The sequence below is a fragment of the Tachypleus tridentatus genome, chromosome 12, assembly GCF_004210375.1.
Source record: "Tachypleus tridentatus isolate NWPU-2018 chromosome 12, ASM421037v1, whole genome shotgun sequence".
NCBI lineage: Eukaryota > Metazoa > Arthropoda > Merostomata > Xiphosura > Limulidae > Tachypleus > Tachypleus tridentatus.
Genome location: NC_134836.1, coordinates 91501689 through 91527065, shown reverse-complemented (window position 1 = coordinate 91527065; position 25377 = coordinate 91501689). Strand labels below are relative to the sequence as shown.

At 33.8% G+C, this 25377-nt stretch overlaps 1 protein-coding gene across 4 annotated transcripts in view; it reads left to right on the top strand.

Moving 5' to 3' along the window:
- Bap60 (Brahma-associated protein 60) overlaps nucleotides 1-25377 on the top strand; it is a 39068-nt gene that overhangs the window by 6422 nt on the left and 7269 nt on the right. For all 4 annotated transcript variants that reach the window (XM_076470950.1, XM_076470949.1, XM_076470951.1 and 1 more), the window contains 9 exons: nucleotides 232-476; nucleotides 1215-1458; nucleotides 2229-2354; nucleotides 3128-3244; nucleotides 7710-7811; nucleotides 12021-12182; nucleotides 12503-12600; nucleotides 18074-18128; nucleotides 25282-25362. In XM_076470950.1, coding sequence (XP_076327065.1) covers nucleotides 232-476; nucleotides 1215-1458; nucleotides 2229-2354; nucleotides 3128-3244; nucleotides 7710-7811; nucleotides 12021-12182; nucleotides 12503-12600; nucleotides 18074-18128; nucleotides 25282-25362 — 1230 coding nt within the window. The remainder of the gene's footprint in view (nucleotides 1-231; nucleotides 477-1214; nucleotides 1459-2228; nucleotides 2355-3127; nucleotides 3245-7709; nucleotides 7812-12020; nucleotides 12183-12502; nucleotides 12601-18073; nucleotides 18129-25281; nucleotides 25363-25377) is intronic.

The following is a 25377-nucleotide window of genomic DNA, read 5'->3' as shown; positions in this document are numbered from 1 at the left end:
TAGATTTTTTGAAAATTGGATTATTTTATGTTTACCACTTCTAGCTTACTGAAGATAGAATTCTGAAATGTCTTATAGGTGTTTCATGTGTTTATGTTTATATTTACTATTAAATTAAGATTTTAGGAGTTTTGACTTTTTTCAAAGGATCTTTACCCTTGTTATAGTAGACAAATTTTTGTAAAAAGTTTATTTTTATGATTGATTGTGAATTGGTGTATTTCTTGCTAGCATGTCCCTCAGCGTCCAGGATACCCACCTGCTCCAGGAATGGGAATGCAGAGTGGTCCACCACCACCACCAACTCGTCCACAGTCAATGCCTTCACACATGAACCAAGGAATGCCACCCCCTCATCCTTATCCTCCAGGACGTATACCTCACCAAGGATCAGTGGTAATAGATTCATCTCGAAAACGTTCAGCTGGAGAAAGGGGACAAGAGAATAGAAGTCAGGGTCCTCCAGCATCTGAAAGGTTATTTGTGTTTAAAACTTCTTTGAGGAGAAAAAAATATCTAAGAAAGTAATTGTAACTTGTTTTCCATGAAATGGAAAGAACTTACAATAAATTTGACAAACCTATACCATAAGTAATTAGGTTTATTTCTTTAATTTTTTTCTCTCTGTCTGGGAAGTGATCTCGTTTGTCACTCTTTACAGGTTTACTTAGTTTTCAACAAATTTTTACAAAAACATTTGAGTTAGCCTTTGTTTTTGTAGATAAGGGACTTTTGGTTCATCATAATGGATGGCAACTCTACTTTGTAATTTATAAAAGTTGTAAGAAATATTTTTGAAGAGAGCAGTAAATTTATTTAGCTTTAATAAGTATATAAAATAGTATTTGTTTTGTGTGTACATAGACATCCAGAATAACCTTTCCCACATCTGAAAATTTTCAATGAGCCTCATTTTAGCTAATGACTAGTGTTTTAAGTAGCATTTATGAACTGATATACCAGGAATAAATAAAAGTGAAGATAGATGTAAGCTTTAAAATAAAGGTTCAAGACAAATAAAGGTTCAAGTCTTGTGTTCTATTTATTGGTTGAAGAAATATTGGTGATAGAAATATGTTAAACAGGTTTTTGAACATTTTTTTGCAACTCATAACCTGTATTGCATTTCTTTTATGCCAAAGTTTTGTGATTTTATGGGTAGGTTTTAAAATTTATTAAATGCTGTTCATCTAGTGTAATTATCTCTATTACAGTGGACCAGTGACATCTACTCCGTCAGTTGTTGGAGGAGGTACTGTAGGTGGTGGAAGTGGAGGATCTAGTGGAAGTAGTAAAAAGAAGAAAAAGCTAGCAGACAAGATTCTTCCACAAAAGGTTCGAGATCTAGTCCCAGAATCTCAGGCTTACATGGACCTCCTGGCTTTTGAAAGGAAACTGGACTTCACTATTATGAGGAAGCGCTTGGATATTCAGGAAGCTCTCAAACGACCCATGAAGGTAAATTTTATATAATTTGAAACTGCCTGAATACATTGTTCTTCCCAACTGATACATTCAAACCTAGTGTAAAAATGAGCTAAATATGAATGTTTCTTTCAGACATTCAAAAAGCTATTTTATCCAAGTTACATTGGAGAAAGACCCAAGATTAAATGTCAACTTCTACCTATACAGGAATAGTTGTTATCAGAAATTTCTTGAATACAGTACCAAGTTTAGTAGCAGAATACCTAAGATAGACACAAATTATTAATTAGTATCTAGTTGTATAAAAATAAAAAAAATTACTAACTAATAGTTAGGCTTAGCTGATATTAACCGTGACAAGGGTTGAAACCCAATCACCACAACCTTACTATAAAAATTACATACATTGCTATGTTTTTTTAGAATAAATTGGAGAAGAAAATGTTATTTTTAAAGTTGTTTATAATAATTTGTATTCATAGTTTAGTTGTTTCAACATATTTGTATAACAAGTAGCTTAAGCATGATAAAACATAACTATAACTCATTTCAATGACCAAAAGTTTCTCTTACATGAACATGAAATAAATTATTATATAAAAGTAATTAGACGCAATAGAATTGGTAACATAGTAGTTAGATTTATGAAAGTGAAAAAAAAAAGTTCTTTAAAAATTGAGAGGAGAGTATGATGGTTATTTATTTTATACATGAACATTTACTGTTTGTTAGTAAATTTGTTTACTGTATTTATATTTAAGACTACATAAGCTTGTTTCATGAAAATTTTGTTTCTTTAGCAAAAACGAAAGCTGCGGATATTCATTTCCAACACATTCTATCCTGGAAAGCCAGAAGGAGACTGTGGTGAAGAACCCACTGTTCCATCTTGGGAACTTCGAGTTGAAGGTCGTCTCCTTGATGACGTTAGTATTGAGGAGAAGCTATTTATCATTTTTGTAATGTACAAGAATCTGAAGAGATTGAATATAAAAAGTACTTTTAAAAGACTTGATTCTTACCATATTTAGTTGTGTCATTTGGTTGCAAATGTGTTGGTGTTTAAAAGCGAACACGAGTTTTAAGATCAAGTGGAAATAACTGTGTAGTCTGATCATTTGATTTGCTTCTCAGCATACATATAATAAAGGCCAAGGTTTTTTAAATTTACAGACCTTTTAGTTTTATGCACATAAACTTATTTCTGTTCCATCTCTTTTATTGACACATCACACAGAAAACTAAATTTAAGTGCATAAAACAAGAACACTTGTATTTTTTAGAATAGAAGTTTTATTTGACCACAAATAACTGGTGTCAACATGTCTTCTTTAACTTGAGAGTAATTTCTGTTATTCTTTTGATGTATATATAGCCAAGTGTTCCAAAGTCTGATCAAAGTTTTATTTGACCACAAATAACTGGTGTCAACATGTCTTCTTTAACTTGAGTAATTTCTGTTATTCTTTTGATGTATATATAGCCAAGTGTTCCAAAGTCTGATCAAAGTTTTATTTGACCACAAATAACTAGTGTCAACATGTCTTCTTTAACTTGAGTAATTTCTGTTATTCTTTTGATGTATATATAGCCAAGTGTTCCAAAGTCTGATCAAAGTTTTATTTGACCACAAATAACTAGTGTCAACATGTCTTCTTTAACTTGAGTAATTTCTGTTATTCTTTTGATGTATATATAGCCAAGTGTTCCAAAGTCTGATCAAAAACAAGTGAAACGGAAATTTTCATCTTTTTTCAAGAGTTTGGTTATTGAGTTAGACAAAGAACTGTATGGACCAGACAATCATTTAGTAGAGGTAAGAAGCATTTTCTTCAAAGGTTGTACCTTTGTCTGAAGAAAAACATAGGAGGAATAAATAAAGTTATATATGTATGCGACACAAATAATATTTTTTCAATAAAATACTAGGAAATAAAGATGTATATGAAATATTTCTTCTTATTTATGGTGCACATTTAAATAACTTTGTTTATTTGTGTCAGTCATTTTAAATGGCTAGAAAGTTTATTATCGTAACAAGAATTATGATTCTAGAAAAAAACAAAAGGTTTTAACTCAATGTTACTTTTATAAGAGAAACTACTGTGAAAAATACAGGTGTGAAGCTCTTCATAACTACAAGCATTTTAAGTTATATATGACAGGTATAATGACAATGGTGAAAAAGTGACAGAATGTCTCACAACTATTTCTGATTTACCATATAAAATTCTGTTTAGGAACTCTGTGGAATTTAATCAAATTACAATATATTGTGTATGGTACTAAATGATAATCCCAGGTGTTCACAAATGGGCTGTCATAGAGCTCTGTTATTGGTGGTCATTTGGTGTATACTGTTCTGTTGATTCCTTATCATTTTCTTTTCCTTACAACACCACATGATTTTTTTGTTTTTCAAAAGTTTCATTCCTATGAACATCATTGAAAATTTTTCATAGTTGTCACTTTCACTTTAATTGTGCTGAGAAGTAGTATTATGCAGGATTTGATAAAACGACTTCTCTTGTGAGATAGTCAACTTCCTCATTTAGTTTTGCCACTGTGCAGTATTGAAAATACATGATGGTATTAGGGTTTAGTTGTTTTTTGTTTTGTCATCCACCTGGAAACTAACCACTGTTATTTTTACTCATTAAGTTAAATATTATATTGGTGGAACTGTATTTGTGTTTCATTGCTTTCAGTAACTCAGAAGAAAGAAGCTTGCTTTATATCTTCTTACTGTTTATGCAAAATTTGAATGCTTCATTGTCCTTTTGCATGATGTTGTTCCATGAGATATATATAATAAGCGTCTAACCAGCTCTCTTGCTTTCTGTGGTCTAGTAATCATCTGTGAGAGGTGAATATTCACTGTGTGTAAATAACTACTTACAGGATTTTTGCATCGTGACATCTGCCAGATATTTACATTTTATGTTTAGGCTGATTTCCATAAGTTCTCGTGGCATCAGATGTTTTCTTTACATGGGGAATCTGAAATCTAATGGTGACTACTATTTATCAGTGGTGCTGTATGGTTTTATTTACTCAGTAATGTGTCTGGAGTGGTGTTTTAGACATTTCATTGGTTCATTGATGTCTGTTGGGTTATGGAGCTGGAATATATAAAGTGCAAGGCCCTTGTGAAAAATTTTGCTTCTAAATTATGTTAAGGCTTGTGAAATTTAATAGGGCATTGATGTAAGTGGTTGAAGTATATTCCCATGACCAGTCTTAAACAGGTCTTTATTATCTTAATCTTATCTAGCTGTGTAATATACATACTGATTGTTGTTAGCACATAATTCAGGTTGGAAAGTACGACTTTCATGGAGTATAAGCAAATTGATTCTTTAGCTATATTTCTTGCTGTAAGTTTCAGTGCAATAAAACCTCTGGTAGCTCTTATTACAGTGTTGACATAGCTGTTGAAGTTTAGTTTTCTATCAAACATTGCCTCTAAGTACTTCAGTTTTTTTTTGGAGAGGAATAGTGTTACCTGTAAAGGATGGAGGTGTATTTTGCTCATCAGTATGTCTTGTTGAGTTCATATGATCATAGCTTTGGTTTTAAAGGATTAATGATGACCATACCCAGAACATTGCACTATTTTCTTACCTCACTTAGAGTTAGCTACACCTTTACTTCAATTTCAGCTTTGTTAGAGCCTCTACTGTACATCAGAATACTGTTAACAAGTTTATATCACCATCTAGTCTGGTTGTCAAGTGTTGCTCTATCTATGGTGTAGATGTTCACCCTTTCCATACAAGTCACAGGTGAAAGGCCACGTCATCATGTTTGTTAACTTGTATTCGAAATTTTATCAAACTACTGTTTTATGAATTTGTCATTAAGTTTGGTATCAAACTGTAGATTATAATTCAACTTATATTATACATTATTTAATTTCTTAATGAAAAGTAAACATATCACAAACCTAAACATAAATTTTTGTGCATCATGTGATATCTTGAATGCACCACTGATTCAAGTTAGATATTTGTGATGTCAAAATACAAAGCCTATAGTTTTATATGAATTAGGAACTCAGATTACTGATACTTGGAAGCTGGAATTTAAAATGAAAACCTTTTAACTTTTCTATTTGCTGAGCTATCAGTATTTAACGAATCAAACATGGTGGTCTCACTCACCTCTTTCTATTCTTGGAAACAGTCCCTCATATGCAATTACATCTATATATGACATGTGAATAACCAGTCAGAAGCTCAGAATGTCCCTTTAGTGATTTTCTCAACCATTTTCAAATATAACAACATCCTCTCTCTTCGTGCTAGTAACTTTGAATCTTTAGCCTCTTTGAAATTTTATAACTCAATACAAATACAGCTTAGTAATGAAACTCGATAAATTATAATGGAATTCTGTGGTATTAATGAAAGAATTTGATTTTTTTTTATTATTCAAATGTATATATAAAACCTGATAAAATTAATTCATTTCACATCCTCCCTGGCCCATCATGGCCAGGTGGTTATGGCACTTGACTCGTAATCTGAGGCTTGTGGGTTTGAATTCCCATCATGCCAAACATACTCGGCTTTTCAGCTGTGGGGAATTATAATATAATGGTAAATCCCACTATTTGTTGGTAAAAAAAAGAGTAGCCCAAGAGTTGGCAGTGGGTGGTGATAACTAGCTGCCTTCCCTCTAGTCTTACACAGCTAAGTTAGGGATGGCTAGTGCAGATAGCCCTTGTGTAGCTTTATGCAAAATTTAAAACAAACAAACAAACACATCCTCCACGTGAAATTTTCATAAGGCTTAGCAAGCTACAATGAGCAGCAACTGAGTACAAAGGTTGTAACTAGAAGAAATAATTGTTTGTTTTATTTCTTTCTATCTTTACTGTTCTGTGTTTTAAGAAAGATGAGTATGAGAATGTATTTGCATATTGTATTAATCTATATACATACATAATGTATAATAATTGAAATGTGACTATTTTACAAAAGAAAATAGTTAAGATAAATCACTTTGTAAAAACTAAAGGTCAGTTTTATATTAATGGATGCAGTAACATGAATGCAAATGCATTATGTCTTTATAACTTCTGTATTGTTAGTCAGGCATAGCTGAAAGGTCAATATAATAAAAATAATAAACCCATATAAATGTATAATGTCATTGGTATTAAGCTATTTGATTTAAACATTTATGTTTACCTGTTATAATATGTAGTCATTCTAGAATGAAGAAGGCATAATTTATATGGTGGTTACAAAATATGATGGAACTTTGAGATTTGTAGGTGAAAATAACAAAATATAAAGTTTTTTCTTAGAAAAAAATTGTTAAAACTATCTGGACATTACAAAAATTTTGCTTATGAAATTTGAAAATTTTTGGTTCTATTACAAGTCATCTGACACATTGCACTGATGCAAACTATTTTCTTTCAACAATAATAGGTTGCTAGCCTATTTTATAGGCACCTTCTTGTTCTTAAGCTAATACCAATTGTTCTGGTCAGTTTCAAAGTATTCCCATTTATTAACTGTAAGTTCAGCATAATTGATAACCACTAGATAACTTCTAGTGGTTCAGTCTTATAGATGAGACTTCTCTAGAATTTCACCAAAGATGTTTTATAGGATGATGATATAATAGCCTTTATGATGAAAGTGATCTATTGGTTTGGGTCAGAATTTGATAGTTATCAGTCCATATTCTAAAAGTGTTGCATGTTATAGATGTGTTGATAGTACAACACTAACTTCAACAGGTTGCCTTTTGCAAGCGTTTCATAGATGGATATTCTTAAATCATGTGGACCTGAGCTCTGTCTTTAAATGTGTTTATAGCTCTTTGTATACCATCCAAATCTATGGACTTATGATGCTAGAAACCAGGTTTCAATACCCATTGTGAGAAAAGTACAGATACCATTTTGTGTATTTTGTGCCTTATCACAAACAACAAACAACCAAGCTAATGATGGTTTCTGCAACATATTAGGTATTAATTTTGTACAATATACATTTTCAAAACTTTTATTTTCCAAATGTATTTAGTTTGTTAATTCATTTTATATTTAAATATTAGAATATAACATAAAGAATTTCATTTGTTGGACACATTTGTCATTGTACATTACTAATATTGTACCTGTCTTTTAAATTTAAAAATGTTTAATTTTAAAAGTGGTATGTCTGACAAATATTTTCCATCTATTTCAGAATTTCATGTATAATACCAATTAGAATTAGCTAATAATAGCCAACTTTCTAAAAAACGTTTTGTTTTTGTAGTGGCATCGTACTCCAACAACAACAGAAACAGATGGGTTCCAGGTAAAGCGTCCAGGGGATAAAAATGTTCGGTGCACCATCTTGTTATTGCTAGATTATCAGGTATGTTTACTTTTATTTTATAAATGACCCGGGATGGCCAGGTGGTTAAGGCACTCAACTTGTAATCTGAGGTTTGCAGGTTTGAATCCTCATCACACCAAACATGCTTGCCCTTTCAGCCATGGGGGCATTATAATGTGATGATCAATCCCACCATTCATTAAGAGTAGCCCAAGAGTTGGCAGTGGGTGGTGATGATGAGCTGCCTTCCTTCTGGTCTTACACTACTAAATTAGGGATGGCAAGCAGATATCTCTCATGTAGCTTTGCAAGAAATTTAAAAAAAACAAAAAATTTACAAATTTACTATAGTAATAAAAAGCTTAGTTTAGTCTAGATTTTTGTTCAACAATAAAATCTTATTTCATCATCATTCTTGCACTCTGACACTGCTAGATAGATGTGTATTTAGGTAAGTCAGCTTAAATGATCTTGTAATGGCCTTTAACCTTATCACCACAGGTATACTTTAATGTGCATGAACTTGCTTTTGGCATAAAATGTTAGCTAATAATCCATATTTTAATGTTATAGAAGTTTTAAGTTCTTAATTCTGTGAGGTGATATCTAGAAAAATCTTCAATTTGTTTAGTATGGTTGACATATTCTATATTTCTCTGTGGTTTTACTTTAAAATTCTTGAACATGACACATAAGATCTGTTTGGTTTTGAATTTTGCACAAAGCTACATGAGGGCTATTTGCTCTAGTCGTTCCTAATTTAGCAGTGTAAGACGAGAGTGAAGGCAGCTAGTCATCACCATCCATCACCAACTCTTGGGCTACTCTTTCACCAACCAATAGTGAGATTGACCATCACATTATAATGCCCTCACGGCTGAAAGGGTGAGAATGTTTGGTGCAACGGGGATTAGAACCCGTGACCCTCGGCTTTTGAGTCGAACGCTGTGACCACATTGCCATGCCAGGCCAACACATTAAAAGAAACATTTTGTACTATTTGTTTTTTATTTAAATGGAAGTTTATCATTTCACTCAACCATAAAATATTCTTTAACTTGTTTACTCATTTTTTTTTATATTTTATTGAAATAGAAACAAAATTAGTGATTTTTACTAAATTTTCTTCTTGATTCTTTAAGGCAAATTTTGAAGCAGTTTAGAACATAAACTGTTAATGCTGTCACTTAAGTGCACAATGCAAGTTTGCAGAATTTTTTAAAATATGAATGCTTTTTATCAAATCTAATAGCTACACATGCTACATGCTGTATAATTTATTGCTACACTACTTGCTAACAAGTACACTATATAGCTCACTTCCAGTAGTGGTACTCTATGTAATATATCTGAAAGCATGGGTAGTAGCATAATTCACTAATTCCAATCTGTAGATTACAGTATTATGACTTTGAAGTCTTTCAATCAGTTGTATAATGGATTTTTCTCTTAAAGTCAAAAAGGTAATATATATTATATCAAGTTGAAAATTAACCACTACCTTCTTGTCCTTTTGTATAGGAAATGACAATTTACAGTGGCAAACTTTGATTTAGAGCCATTTTCTTGTACCATTTCAGGATTTTCTTTGCGATTTTGAAGGGGTCTTACAATGGATATGTATTGTCATCTCTGTCTGTACATTTATTGTAATCCCAAATAAACTTGAAATTTTGAAAGGGGACTGTTTCCGTTTATTTGCCTTTCCTTTGTTTTTCAGCTTAGCATTACTTGCTGCAGCTGGAGATCTTTTCAGATTATTTTTCATGGAAAAGTACCAATTACAATCATGTTTTGATACAGAAGATTACGTGTGAACCAGTTGTCAACGTAAATATCAGTTACCAGATAACGTAAATATCAGTTACCAGATTTGATTACGATGACATCATCACATCAAATATTGTTCTGTCAAAGTTCAGGAAATCTGACTTGTCTGCATATATTCAAGATCTGTTGGTGTGTAGCCTTACATTTCGTGCAACATAGATTTCTTTTGTTCCAGACCATGCTCCTTTATAGGAGCATATAGTTTTCCCAAAGAAAACAAGATGGCAAAGACAGGTTCACCAATGCAGATATTTTGAATGAGGTGATAGATCTTTTAGGATTTTTTAAAGTAGATGGTGGGTTCTTGTAAAGCCTACCAGCACCAGGATCATTAAGATACATTTACATTACATTTTAGTACAAAAATTTCTGTTTATATATCTGTCTCTTTTTCAGCACAGCTTTGAAACGCTAAGTGTAATTAGCCCTGTCACAACAGGTCATGGGTGGAAGGCCATGTCATTGCATTGGTTGACTTGCATTGAACTATATTTTATGAATTTATGTCAATATGTTTGGTATTAAACTGTAGATTATAATTCAAATTTTAGCTTCATATGCTTATTAATTTTTTGTAAAGGCTAAAGGTCAGTTTTATATTATCAGATACCACGTCTGTGCAACTTTTATGTTACCTAAGACTCATCTGGAAGGTCAGTGTAGTAAAAATGATAAATGTGTAATGTTACAAGATTTCAGTTCTTTTGACTTAACATGTAAATTTCACGTTATAAGCTGTAGTCATTCTACAATAAAAAAAACATAAATTATATTAATTTCGTAGTTTTTTTATGGTAGTTACAAGATTAGTCAAACTTACATACCCCATATAGTTAGGGTTGAGAAATTAATGGACAAAATATAAAATTTTACTGAAACCAAAAGTTTGAAATGTGTTTAGAAGGTTTGAGAGATTACATGAATAAAATCTGAGATTTTTGGGACAAAGAAGAGTTTTTTAATCATAATATTAAAATCACTTTGCACTCAGACAAGTAACAAAACAGACTCTAGTTTCACAAACAAAACTTTGGTAAAAAATACTTCATTAAAAAAATCTCATATTTTGTTTAGAAAAGGCTTGCAGTTTTAATACAAGTTTACCAGATTTTGTTAAGATACACATAACTGCACCAAAAGTATAAATAATTGTGTATATTACACCAGATCTGTTGCTAAAGGATTGAAGTGCAATGGATCAGTCGATCTTAGAATTGCAGCCTTATGTTTTTATATAAATACATGTGAGAAATTTCAAACTAAGAAGTGTTCAGTTTCCTATCGATTCTCGTATATCTTTCTTTAATATGAGATCTATTTCCCACATTATTCTCTTTATATAAATTAGCATGTCCAGGTATGTGTTTTACTTGCCAAATCATTGATAAAATCCTCATTTATGAGCAGATTGAAATATTAAGATTGCTAAATCCTAATGTGTCAACAATAATACCATATGAACCACTAAAAGCAGTAATGTTTGGAGGCATCAGATTTGCATTTTTCCACCTTGAAACTGTTAAAAGTTTCTGGTGCTCTTTTTTTTTTTTATTTTTAAGGTTCATTCTCTTCAATGATCTCCCCTTCTACAGTTTCTGAACTTTCTGATTTTTATTTAGCATAATCAACATTATCAATCTTTAATTTTATCATTTTCTTTCCTGATAGAGAACTTTGTATCCTCACCAGAAACATAGATACTTTCAACATTACACTTTACAGTTATTTGACTAGGTTTTCATGACAATAAATTACCATTTGTCTCCTAAGTAACTGCATTAATTCAAGATTGCAAGCTTCAGTTCTTACAGAGCTCAGCAAATCTTTGGATTGCAGTTGCATGGAGTTAAATCTATTTATTATTTTCCTTTAATATTTGTTATTTTCTCAATATTTAGAATAATATTTTATTTTAATTTTATTGACAAGTGATTAATTTATATAATGTGTATATAAAATTGGTGTACTTAGCATGTGTTTAAAGCATATCAATGGAACATAAAAGGATGTACTCACGTTACCTTTGTAGCAGTGAAAACTTCATGTGAATGGTACAAAAATATAGCAATTTAAAGTTTAAAGAATGTAAACAAATTTGTAAACATTGGTTTAAACTAAAAATTTAGTTTTGTGGGAAATACTTTAAAACCCTGTATAGCAGTTACTTTTAAAGTTGTTTTTGATGTGTTTGTTAAGCATTTATAGGCTATCAAGCAGCTGTAGAGATTAGAAAATTTCACTTATCCTGGTTCTTAAAATCAATATTAGAGGAATTTTAAACCTTGGTGTGATAGACTCATTTAGTTATAAATTATTATAATGTTTCTTCTTACAAAATGCAATTCAATGTATCTACTTGTATTTGTTTATGTTGTTGATATTTTTTCTCATGAATGCTTTGCATTCCTTCAATTATAGCCTTTACAGTTTAAGTTGGACCCTCGATTAGCCAGACTTTTGGGTATTCACACTCAAACACGGCCAGTTATTATTAATGCTCTGTGGCAGTATATCAAATCACACAAGCTGCAAGATGCTCATGAACGAGAGTATATCAATTGTGACAAGTATTTAGAGCAGGTAGAGACGTTTTCCATTTTACTTTTACACCTATAACTCAGTATATTGTTGTAAATATTAATTCTACAATTTTAGATATGGTTGATAAGAATGATTGTCACTTCTCATTTTTCACTAAAACAAATCTACTAATTTTATCCTGCTGTTTAAGACAAATAGATTAAAAATATGTATTATTTAATTATATCAGAAATGCATTTTCAACACTTGTGGCAAAAGTTATTTTAATGTTGTATTGGTTTATTTTTATAAGTATTAAACAGAGCTTCCTAACTTTCAAAAGGTTTTAGGAACAAAGTGTAACTTTGACATTTTCAAAGATTTTCCAGTGTTCAAGACTTAAGTTTGCAGAAATTCCTCAGCGGTTGCATCAACTTCTGCACCCTCCAGAACCCATTGTTATCAACCATGTTATCAGGTGAGCTTTTTAAAAGTTCATTTAGCTAGCATCTTGTAGTTTGTATGTGAAGTTGCTGATGGAAATGTCTTGATTTGTAGATATGATATTGCTCTACACATTCTGCAATTCTGATAGGGTACTTACTTTTCACACAAAATTAGCTATTCTCATTTGGTGCTGCCCTCTAACTGTCAATTTATTTACTAGTGCATTCTGCAAGCCTTACACTCCCACCTGTTGGAATTAGAAAATTCTAACATGTCTCTCATGCATCACTTGTTAAGCAGTAGGAACATGATATGCCCATGTGGCATGTTTGTCCCTCTCTACTCCCATACCTAACTGTCATTTCTTGTTTGACAGTATTCAGGTGTAGATGTTTCTCCTGTTTTGACCATGTGCTACCAGTTTTTGTCTCAACAGATCTTCCCTTCTATGTGCTTGCTGCTTCTTCTTCCCACTGTGCCATAGTTCATTGTTTTTTCCCAATGATGCAATGCACACCAACATCATTTCTGGAGACTATCCATTAGGTCTGTTAACATTTTTATCAGTGCAGCCTGTATATTGGGCTTTTTCTTCTTTCTCAGGATCCCTTGTCATGCCAGCATCTTTCTTTGTAGGTTGATCCCTTCTCTCCTCATCCACCAGACTCTTAAATGTCCCCACACTGTTGGGGAATTTAATCTTATCTGTTTTGGAACTAGGACCTGGTTGATGGCCTATCCTATCTCACTCCATTTGTTTACACCCCCCAGTTTACCAAGGGATCCTACCTTACATTTGATGGGCCTTTACTTGAGGGTCTTTGGATGACTGTGAATGCCATTTACAATATTTATTCCCATATTTTATCACAGGGTGTTCTTGTCCTTTTTGTTGGTTTGTGCATTGTGGAATGGGGGACTGATTTTGTACCTTTTCCTTTGGGCTGACTTTGACATATCTTTATCAGTTAGCTTGGGCTTTTGCTTTACTATTTTGTGACCCTGGGATTGTGCTTTCCCTTCTCCAAGGACAACTGGCTCCTCACTATTCTGAGGAATTGTTAACTCCTTATCAATGGTCCTTCCATTCATTCTTCTTACTTCCTCACTTTTTTTTAAGGATTCTTAGTTACCCTTTCAAGACAAATGCAGCCTTCTCCTCTTTGCTTTATTCTCTGGTATGAGCCATTTTGTAGCCCCTGTCTACTCCCTTTCTTTCTTTTCAGGCTGTTGGTATGAGGTTGTGTGTTCACTTCTTATCACTGTCCCAGAGCTTTATATTGTTTGTTGGCCTTGGTAACCTTGTTTTCTATTTTGTGGTTGTTTGATCATGTTTCAGTCTGACTACTTAACAGTTGTTGCTCATATCAGTTGGGATCCTTACATTTTGTACTTGGATCTTTTGGTTCAGTGATATTCAGGTTAATTTGCTGTGTTACATACATGGTGCCTTCACACTTTTTGCAGATTGTTTTCCTGAACAGAACGGGTTTACATGATGAAGTGTTTCCTCCAGTTTCTTATTTTCACTGACTTAGTGTTTGGTGGTTTGTTTCTCATGTGTGTACATTTAACATCTCCTCTTTCCATCATTTGGTTTGGTTTTCTGCTCCCCTTCATCAGGTTTTGGCCATAGTTGTCTTCACCTGGATTTGGTTGAACACATTCCCTTTCATTATCATCCTCTCTGATTACTTTGTTAGTTCACTTCCCTATTCTTTAACATTCTGTTTTTGGTTCTTCAGGTTGCTCATTCCTGGCCTGCTTATCTGTGGTCTTCTCTTGCTCATTTTTCAGTTATTCCTCCTCTGTCTTCCCTTCTTCCTTTCACAATCACTTTCACTGATTTTATATCCCAACCTTCCAATTCTTCATTTTCATGTCTGACTATTGTTCGGTCTCTGATGGTGTGGTCTGATTCTTATGTCGAGTGTTGTTTCCTTTTCCTCATTGCCTTGATTCTTTGTTGCTACATCATCTTTCCTTCCCCTCTTTTACCCTTTATTCTGTTCTTTCCAGATGCATTGGCTGCCTCCATGTTCTGGTGCTTCTGAGTTAGACATTCACGTTGTACTTCATTACTTTACATCTGTTTCCTCCTCTTTCCTAATGTTCCTTATTTTCTATTTCTCTTTAAGAGTATTCCTTCTCCTCTTCATCTGCAGGTGATGTTGGTCGTATGTGTTTGCTGTGCTATCCCTTTCACATTGTATTACAGTCCATGTCCACTACTGTACCACAGTCCATTCCTTCCTTCTTTATCTTTAACTACTCATGAGGCTAACTCCTTTTCACCTAAATTCTGTCTTCCTTTTTTACCCTCATCAAGATATGTATAGACTTTTATTCCAGTATGTGCTCCTGGTTGTTATATTGTCCAAGCAGTTTCCTTCCCAGGTTTTCATTCTTGGGCATCCCTTCCCTTCCTGGGATCTTTCTCCTTTTACCATTCTTGGTTGGGTCCATTGTTTTATTTCTTGTGTGCCTTTCCACATTCTCTCATTTTCTGTCTGTCTAATCACTTTTTTTCCTTTGCTTTTCCCTAATGTTCATTTCTCATTATCTCCATTGCATCATAGTTTCTGTATTTTTGGGGTATCAACTATTGCTTGTGGCTACACTTCATATTTCTGTATGGCATAGACACAGGATAAGTCTTTTTGAATACTTTTTTTCTTACAGGGGCCCTTGCATTGGATCCTCTCTCTGGTGAGTGGTGCCTGACAAGATATTCTTTAACTATTACATCCAAAGTATACACTATGTTTACTGTGCACTATCCTTGTTGCCTATGCACAGTCATAGTAAAGATGGGGTATTCCACAAAATTTCATGTAGGTGAATAACTTCACAATATTTGCTACATATAAATATGTCTGTTTGGGGTCATACAACCCATGGATGACTGAGATAAAGTAGATGGGGACAGCTGCTCATTGCTATCATGCCTTGAGTGAAGAATTTGGTGTGATCTGCTTTTTAGCATAAGGCTTTATTGTCACCCATTGCACTGTCTCTGGTGATGATGGTCCTTTAGACTCCCCAATACATTATTTCCCCTCCTCCTTTATAAGTAGAGTATGTGAATTCTTGCCACTTTCTAGTTCTAGTTTCATCATAGGTAGGTTTCACACAGATGACTATAATCATTCACTTGAGAGTAGAGCAGTGGTGTTATGCTGGTGTAAAACATGACAAAAAAAACAACACGCACCTTTACTGGTGTTGCATGTACAGATTGGGTATTCTCACTTGACGTAGGCTCCTCACACAGGTAGTTTTGGATTTCGTGAACCAATCCTCATTTATCTTTAAACTAGTTGCATCCATACTTCATTTACACTTATAGACTGAGTCTCTACCCTCGCAGGAAGTCCGTTCTCTGTAGAGGAGGCTTTGGATCAGAGTGAAGTAATACACCATATATAGTTACACTTTTGTAACACCTAGAGTTGAGTTGTCACATGGGAGTTCATCCCTTTGATTAAGTGTCATCATCCTATCCTTGCAAGATGTCCGTTTGATATAGAGGAGGTATTGGGTGCTGTGTACCGACCTGTCTTGTATGGTCTGACTCGCTCTGTCAACATTACACCTTGCATTTTTTGTTTTTATGTTTCCCAAATTATACACAGAAGTAAAGAATATACCTGGTTCATAAATAGTGTGGAGCCCTCCATTTTTTTCTCATGATTGGAGGTATGCTTCAGATGCTTTCAGGGATATACTGTTTCTCCCTTGCACCAGGTCCTCCTCCATTTCAGTGGTTGGTAAGTACTGTGTTAGAACTTATAATTTTGCAACACTGAAAATACATTTCCATTAGATACTTACCAACCTTCCTCCCCATTACTGCTGGTGACTGCTCCTGCTTTCTGCAAAACTTCAAAGTGAGGGTTAAATAGGGGAGTGTAGAGGCAGCCACATGTGTCATGTGAACATGTCATGCTCCTATTGGCTAACAAGTGACACATGATTATTTGCACAAGAGACATGATGGGCTTTACAAATTTTAACAAGTGGGAGTGTAAGTTAAAAAGTTCACATTTAGAGGGCAGCATTATATGAGAAAAGCTAATCTTGTGGAAAGAGGTAAGCACCTATTGGAAATACATGTTCAGTATAGGATAATTATAATTTTCAGCTTTAGGTGTGTATGTGTGTGTGTGTGTATATATATATATATATAGACACACTAAATTCTCTGTCAGCTTCTCAGCATTGAATTTACCTGGAATGTTTTAGAAAATGGTAAATTTGAAAATTTCATTATCCAGATCACAAAAGCAAAGTTTGAAGAGAAAAATAGGTCTTTTCCATTTACTTTAGGCATAAGCAATTGGGAAATAACACTTTCTGCCCAGGAACAAAAAAAGTAAAAATTTTGTAACAGTGTAATTGATGACATGCTCACATTATATTGACATCACGATAGTAGAAATTTCAATGTTAAGTATCAGTTATGTGACATCGTTTTAGTGTCTATTGACTGACAGGACACACTACTGTAGTCTGAGTGGTTAAAACAGATGCCCCTTTAGGTAGTCACTGGCCCACTTTTGGGCCATTGAAGTGACAGATCATGTTATTTGGTTTAAAGAATTGGGCAAGGCTCTTGTGGTTGCAAGTGCTATTGCCTGGCAGGATTGGCTCTTGAGGGAAATTTCAAATTAGGAACAGCTTTGCCTAAACCCTAAAGATTTATGATCTAGCTGTTTATCCTATATTCACACAAAGTACTATTTAGATTGAAAATTTTATTTGTTTTAATTTAATGTTTGTTTTGACTGTAATTTATTAATTAATCCAACACATTATCAAGTTGCATTGTTTATCCTCATATCCTACTGTAAAACTGGAAAGAAAAGTTTGTCGTATTTATTAGTTGGCAGTGCAGCTTAGATCTATACTTTGCAGTTCACAGATGTTCCAGCTGTTTGATAACTCCATTTCCCAGTTTTACTTTGCTTACATTTTAATATAAGTTATGATTACAGTAAATTTATGTGACAAAAGTAGTAACTGAGAGATAAAATTATATTTTAAAGATAGCTTATGGCTGATGTTTAATGAAGATTTTTATGGCCTTCTCCTTCCCCGTGTTTCTTTGTTACCATAATTTGAGGTCAATGCTCAATCCTGAGGAGGAGGATTCCTCAAAGAAAGCTTTTGTGAAAGATCAAAAATCTGTTCATAACTCACAGCTATAATGTATTCTTTTTTCATTTAAAATTTTTGAATACCATTTTATCTGTGTAAGCAATACATTTATCTGATTCTTTCATTAAAGATTTTTTTTCCAGTTAATTACAAATCTCCACCTATACTGTCTTTTAAAATTGTTTGCTCTCAGTGATTATGATAATATTACTGAACATAAATATTTGAGAGAACATTGTTATTATGGGCCTAATACAATTACTATTTTATTTTTTACAAACCTTGCTATTTGTACAGTGCATTTGCTATAATTATTCTGATTTTTGTGGTTGGCCTTGTTTTAGTGTGGAAGGACCAGACACTAAGAAAACGTCTTGTTATGATATTGATGTAGAAGTGGTAAGTTAAGAGGTTTATAAAGTTTAACATGCTTTTTTTATTTTAGTAAAAGAAAGAAAAAATTAATTCATGAAATATACAGTTAATTTGTCATTTTATCTTTGTTTTGTGATAAAAAAGGTGCACCTTAGTAGAAGTGGTATGAAAGTCCCAATTTTGCTTATTTTTAAATATTCTGTTGCCATTATACAAACATATCATCAGTCATTCAGTATAGCTTTCATGTGTGAGTGTACAGATATTTTGATTTTTTATTATTTAAAGTGTTTCTTGTTCATATTTAATCCCAATTCACCGGGGTATAATGGTGAAGATTATACTGTCAATCACGAGGTCATGTGGGATAACAACTGTATTGAATCATCACAGTATTTCCAGGGAAATATATTTGATTCTTTTTCTGCTTTCCAAAAGTGCTATAAGAAGGAAGAAAACATTCAGATTTTGATTAAGGTGAGACTTTCTTTTTCTGTACAAGTGTTTTGAACATCCAAGTATAATTATTTGTGTAGTAACTATTCTTTCCAGTATATCACACACGTGGCTGTTGTGGTATTATCAGGTAAAGCTCTCTTAAATGAAGTGAATAAATCAAACTCAAAGAACAAGAAAAGTGAGACAAACATCCATGTTAAATAAAAAAATAGTCTTTATTTGCATAGTTTTTTGAATGCACTTGTTATTCACATTTATTAAGATGGAAATTGCAGTATTTTTCTGTTAGTTTCTTTCAAAGTTTTCATTTGATTATCTTTTTCTGCTGAATCTGAAGGGGAAAAAAATATTTCATCACCACAAAATCATTACATGGTTATTTTATGAAACTCTTTTAGTTATGTTAAACAACTATTCTCATGTGTTCAGTACATGATTCTTTATCCACTGCATCTCCACATTTTGAGAACATAGCATATATATTGTGAAATTTACTTTCAAAAATAAAACTAGTAAATGAAATTATTTGAAATCTGATAGGAACTTTCTTGAAAGAATAAATTTACAAAAAAAAATAGATAAACATTTGTTTATTGTAGTTATTTACACCTAGACTGAATAGTTCAAATGCAAGGTAGCCTTTTTTTTAGGTTGTATCTGTAATTTCATGTCTGCACTTTTTCATTAATAGTTTATAATTTTTCCCTTCCTTTTCCTCTGCTGTTTATTATTCATGTTGATGCACATCAGTGGTACTCTAAGATCATGTTACTGTATACTTAGCGGAGATACACAAGCTTTCAACAAAAGGATTTTGATCTCACTTGGTGAGTTATCCTTAAAGTATCAAGCAGAGTTTGGGCTATGTTTAAAACATCTAGCCTTTCAAATATACATTTACATTTTAAAACATAAATAATAAATTAAAAATGTAAAAGTAGAACCTAAATACAGTTTAACAGTCTACCTAATACATGTGTGAGAAACAACATTAAGTGCTAGTCAAGACAAAAAGAACAAACTGTACTCTGGCTGTTAAAACATATTTAGTAAGGAAATGTATGTGCCAGTTTTAGATTAAATACATCTGTCTTGTATGTATATCTCAAGTTTCAAGTATAGAAGGTTGGCACGGCTTCTTCTGTAGGGGGTGGTGGAAAACTTACTTCTTGTAGTCAATGATTTAAACCAAAGTAACTCGAAACAAGCATAGGTAAATAGTGCAGTTAGCCTACTTTCTGTTACATATAAATTTACAGTTGTAGTTATAGTATTATAGGGACCAAAAGTTAAGATTTGTGAACGTGTGCATAATATGAAAACAAAACTGAAGGTTTAAATATTTTAAGTTTTTTTTGTAAATAAAATGTATGTAGTATAAAACTTTGAATTAAAACATACATTATAATGTTAATTTTAATAAAATACATTAATAGCAAAGTTGGTTTCAGTTTACCTCCTCTGGAATCTAAACATCCACCCACGTGTTTGCCATGCATGGTGAACCATGAAGGGGAGGAGAGGATTCTGGTTATTGAGGGGTCCAACCCTAACACACCACTTTGGCCTTGAATTCCTGTAGATGGGCATCTTTGGGTGGCCACCCTATGATCAATTGGCCAGTCCACTTAGGCTAGGGTCAGCCAAGTACTAGGGTTGGATGTTCTTAACAGGTGTTGTGGACATTATATCTTATGCAGGTGTTTGGGTATAATGCTCACAAAATCGTGGTGTTGCTGCAGTATCCTTATTTGTCATTGTAGGGCATCCCTTTGTAGGGCTCCATTGTGGGTGAGGTCAGTGGGCACCAAAACATTCTTTCTTTATTATGAATCCACTAAATAAACTCTTGAATAAAATGGCGAAAAAACAGTCCACAGGTAAACGATCATGTCTTGAAGATTCTGAACAGCAATCTTTAATATCTGTGACACCTGTACTTCATGTTTTTATATTACATTTTCTTTCAGACAAACCTTTAGGATAAATGTCTCCCTTTTTTATTCAGAAGGGACTAGAGGGTCTTGCTGACTCTCCAGGGTCAGTCAGAAAGCTTTGCTCTGGTGACATATTGGTGGAAACATCCACATCTCAACACAGTGAACTCCTCTTACATTCAAAGACAATTGGTGGTATACCCATTGATGTTACACCCCATGCTACTTTGAATTCGTCACAAGGAGTTATTTTTAAGAGGGATTTGAAGAACATTCCTGATTTGAACATTCTCACTTGTATCTCCACCCAAGGAGTTTCTACAGTGAGGTGTATCACCACTCGCAGAGATGTAATTATGATGTCACCACTGTCTTCATTTTAACATTTATGTCACTGCATCCACCTGCCACCATAAAGGCAGGTTATTTTAATTGCAAGATACAGCCCTACATTTCAAACCCTCTCAAATGTTTTCAGTGTCGGTGGTTCTGTCATTCAAAGACATCATTTCGTGGATCCTTGACGTGTGCTTATTGCGGTGGCAATGATCATGATGTCTATGAGTGTGAAACAGACTCTCATTGCTTTAATTGCAATGGCTCTCACCCTTCCTACTTTCATTCTTGCCCTAAGTGGTTGGAAGAAAAAGAGGTGTAGGGTATGCAGATGATTCAAAACATTACTTACCCTAAGGCTCGAAAGTTAGTGTCCATCACTTAATCTTGGATGTGTGCTGCTGCACTTCATTCCACTACTACAGTAAGAGTGCAGTCGGATCTCTCTGTGCCCCCCAAAAGAATCATTCTCAAACCATATGAAAACTCTTTTGACCTCCATGGTTGAAAAAGTTGATGAATCAACATCAACCTGCATCTCTGTCCCTAACATTCATTCCAGCAAACCCCAAGATCTACTTCTTTTGGTTCTGGATACGGGCATTTCCTTGTGTACATTTTCTTCTCCCACTGCAAGATGCAAAACGGTCATTTGTTCACGTCCTCAGTCATTGGAATTCTCTTTGAACAACAGAGACCTGTATTATACAGCCAGCTGCTCAGTGTATTTCTGCAACCTCAAATTGTTTTCCATGATATTCTCATCTGTGCTTGAATCCTCCCTGCCACATAGCATGGAAAGCCCAAAAACAGGCCTGGGATACTTTTCATAGGTATCCCACATTCTCAAACCTCATCACTTTCCAGCAGGCCTGTGCAAATGCTTGTTGGGTAAGATGTTAAAGCCAGAAAGAATCTTGGATTAAGTTCACAACCAGCATCTCTTCTACTGTCAGTTCCAAAGTCACATGGAACAAGATTCGAAAGGTCAATGGGCAATATAATTCTGCCCCTCTCTTGATCCTGCTCTCTGATGGCCAGGAAGTAGCTGATACCTCAAGCATCGCCTATACTCTTGGTGAAAGCTTTTGCTGGGTGTCTAGCACTTCTGCTTCATCCTCCACCTTCTTAACTATCAAGACTTCGACAGAGCGATCACCTCTTTTCTTTTTAGCTGATTGTCTGTATAACTGTAATCACCCCTCTACATTGGTGGAACTCAGACTGGCTCCTCAACAGTCTGGCAGTCTATCAGTGAGACCTGATGATATACACTGTGAGATGCTGCACCTTTTATCTCTTGCTTCTCTTCTGATTTTTTTTAACCAATTCTACAGGAGAATGTTTTTCCTGATGTCTGACACCACGCTATTGTCCTACCTTTCTCTAAGCCTGGGAAGGATTGCAAAATCCTTCAAACTAGTGTCCAACTGCTTTGACAAGCTGTTACTGTAAGACCTTAGAGAGGATGGTTAATGCTTGTCTTGTTTGGTTCCATTAATCGAACAACCTCATTTTGCCTACCTTGTGTGGGTTCCAACAACAGTGCTCCACCATGGTCCACCTGATTTTACTTGAAATATCAATCAGAGAAGTCTTTCTCAAATGATAACATCTTGTATCAATATTCTTTGACCTTGAGAAGGCTTTATGACACTACGTGGAGGTATGGCATTTTGCAAGACCTCCACTTATATGAGTTACAGGGTCGTTTGCCCATTTTTATTAATCTTTTAATGGACAGACGATTTCAAGTTCATGTGGGTTCAACACTTTTCCATTCTTTTTTATAGGAACTTGGAGTCCCTCAGGGCTGTGTTTTGAGTGTCACACTTTTCAGTATAAAGATTAATGTCATTGCTGAAAACAACTCTCTCTTACTGTTGTCAACGGGCTCTATGTCGAGGATTTTCACATCTCGTGTCAGTCATCGAACATGAGGTATATTGATCAGTAGCTACAGACTGCCCTCAATCATTTACTGAAGTGGACCAAGGCAAACAGTTTTAACTTCTCTCTATATATAACCATTTGCATGTACTTTTGCTGCCAACAGGGTATTCATCCCAATCCTGAATTGTGTTGGTGGAGTTGTATTACCTGTGGTCCCTGAGACAAAGTTTTTGGGGTTATCTTTGACCATAAGTTGATCTTTATATCACACATAAAGCAGCTACGAGTCAAATGCACAAGAGCACTAAATATCCTCTGTGTTCTGTGTTCCACCACTTGGGGAGCATATCCATGTTCTATGTTAAAGATATTTCATGCTCTTATTCAATCACCCTGTTCTTGCCAATATTCAAAACTGACTGGCCCATTCCTCTTTAATATGTACTTCTATCCAATTTTTCTGGATACCAAACCACGTTGGTATTTGCAAAATGAGCTCACCAACACTGCAACTAAGTCTATCTGCTCTGGTTGTATCACTTCTGTGCCTGTTCCATACATGGACTATGGTCCTGTATTCAAGGCTTAACTCTGTGCCAGTTGGCAGTCGATTGGTGTCTAATGCTGATGCTTGAACTTACCTGTTAGTCATCTTAGTGAGTTATAATAATTAAGATTATGCTACAGAAAGTCTTTTAAAACTTGTATTACTTTACTTTCTGAAAACGGTTGTGATGTTAAATAATTTGAAACCAGGACTGGAAAGGCCAACTTCAGATGACTAATGCTGATGCTTGAACTTACCTGTTAGTCATCCTGGTGATTATGATAAATACAGTTGTGCTACAGAAAGTCTCTTGAAACTTGTATTACTATAGTTTCTCTCTTACTGCTGTAAACTAGATATAAAAATTGGTTTTGACACTATTTAAGTTTTTAATTCACAAAGTAAACATTGTTTTGTCTTAACTTTATTCCTTTTGACAAATTTTAATAATTTTACTTTAATTTTAACTTTTTACTGGATGTTTGGTGCAGATAGCCTAGTTGCTTTGCACCATAAAATGCCAAACCAACCAAACACCTTGTGCACATTTCTGCACAAGCTGGGAAAGTCAGTACAAAAGCATTCTAAAATGATCAACAGGTTGGTCACACATTTGAAAAACTCTTGAAAATCCAAGGAATTTGTAGCAGGAAAGGAGTCTAAAAGTCAACAAAGTTATCCTAAAACTTGTAAAAGTTTGAGATGATTTCAGTGTCCCCCATTTTTTTGTTTTTAAATTTTTGAATCTACACACCAAAAGTAGTTTTGATTATTATTAGTACATTTGAACATAACTGTGGTCAAGTATTATTTTTAAGAGATGTACTACCTTCTAGTTTCCTCTACCAGTTTCATCTTAATTTATATATTGCTACAGGACAGTTTGCATGTCATAGCAACAATTCTGGAAAATTGTCTCTTAAGCCATCTAAGCATTGTGCTGTTGCTTGTGGTACAACAAATTGGATCTTAGCCAGTATTTACAGAGATATTAAATATAAGTTTAAAGATTTTATCACTTCATTATATTAGGCCTCACTTGGATCACTGTGTTTAGTCTTGAATTTTTTTTATCTTAAGAAGGAAATTGATTATTGGACAGGGTTGGAATGAAGAGGTTGTCATATGAGGACAGGATAATATCTCAGCTTTTTAAAACTGTTTTCTTTTATAAAGAGAAAAAATCAGATATGATCTGATTGTGGAGTGTAATATCATTAAAGAAATTATAGTTTTGGTTCATCATATACTTAATAGTGAGAATGATAGGACAGGAGGGTGCATACACTTTGGTGGAGTAGGAGTCAATTTCAGCTAAGACAGTTTTGTACATCTAACAGGATAGGTTGATATGTGATTAATGCAGTAAATTTGATGAGAAGCTTTGTATTTGTATGTTTGAATGCATGAAACTTAAAAATATTTGCTGTAGTAGGTTTTGTATGCTGTACTGGCTAATAAACCATGAAATGTTAGATCTATGTTTCTTATAAATGTCATGTTTGCAGCCAGCATTTTTTGTTCTGTATTGATAGTATTCATTGTTGTCTAAAATTGCAGTTAGCTTATCCACTAATTTTGAGCTCAAATAAAGATATATGCTAATTATAATTATGTAGGGATAAAAGGTGACAATTTTTTACTGCCACATCTGTAGTAAATTGTTTTCAAAAGCTGTTAATAATGTGTTTGTCCCTTCTCTTGTAGAACTCGGTAAAAGCTAACCTGCCCTTTAAACCACAATTCTAGGATATTACTAAAATTTAGGTTATGCTTTCAGCTTATTTCCTTGAATATTTCAGTAATTATTGTGACTTATTTTTCAATAATTGTGTATGGATTTTCTTAATATAGTGACTGGTATGTTTGTAATTTTTAACTGTGATATGTTCATTTTAGATTCTGTTTTGTGGTGATAAAGTGCAATAAGTTTTTATGTTTTGCAATGTCCAGTTATTTTATAAAGAAGATATGAGGCAATGTTTTAGTTTTTCCTTTATTTCAGGATGACTCTCTCAAAGGCCAGATTAACAACTTTCTCCTGTCCACAGCTAGTCAACAGGAGATTCAAGGACTGGATAACAAGGCATGTAGATAAGCA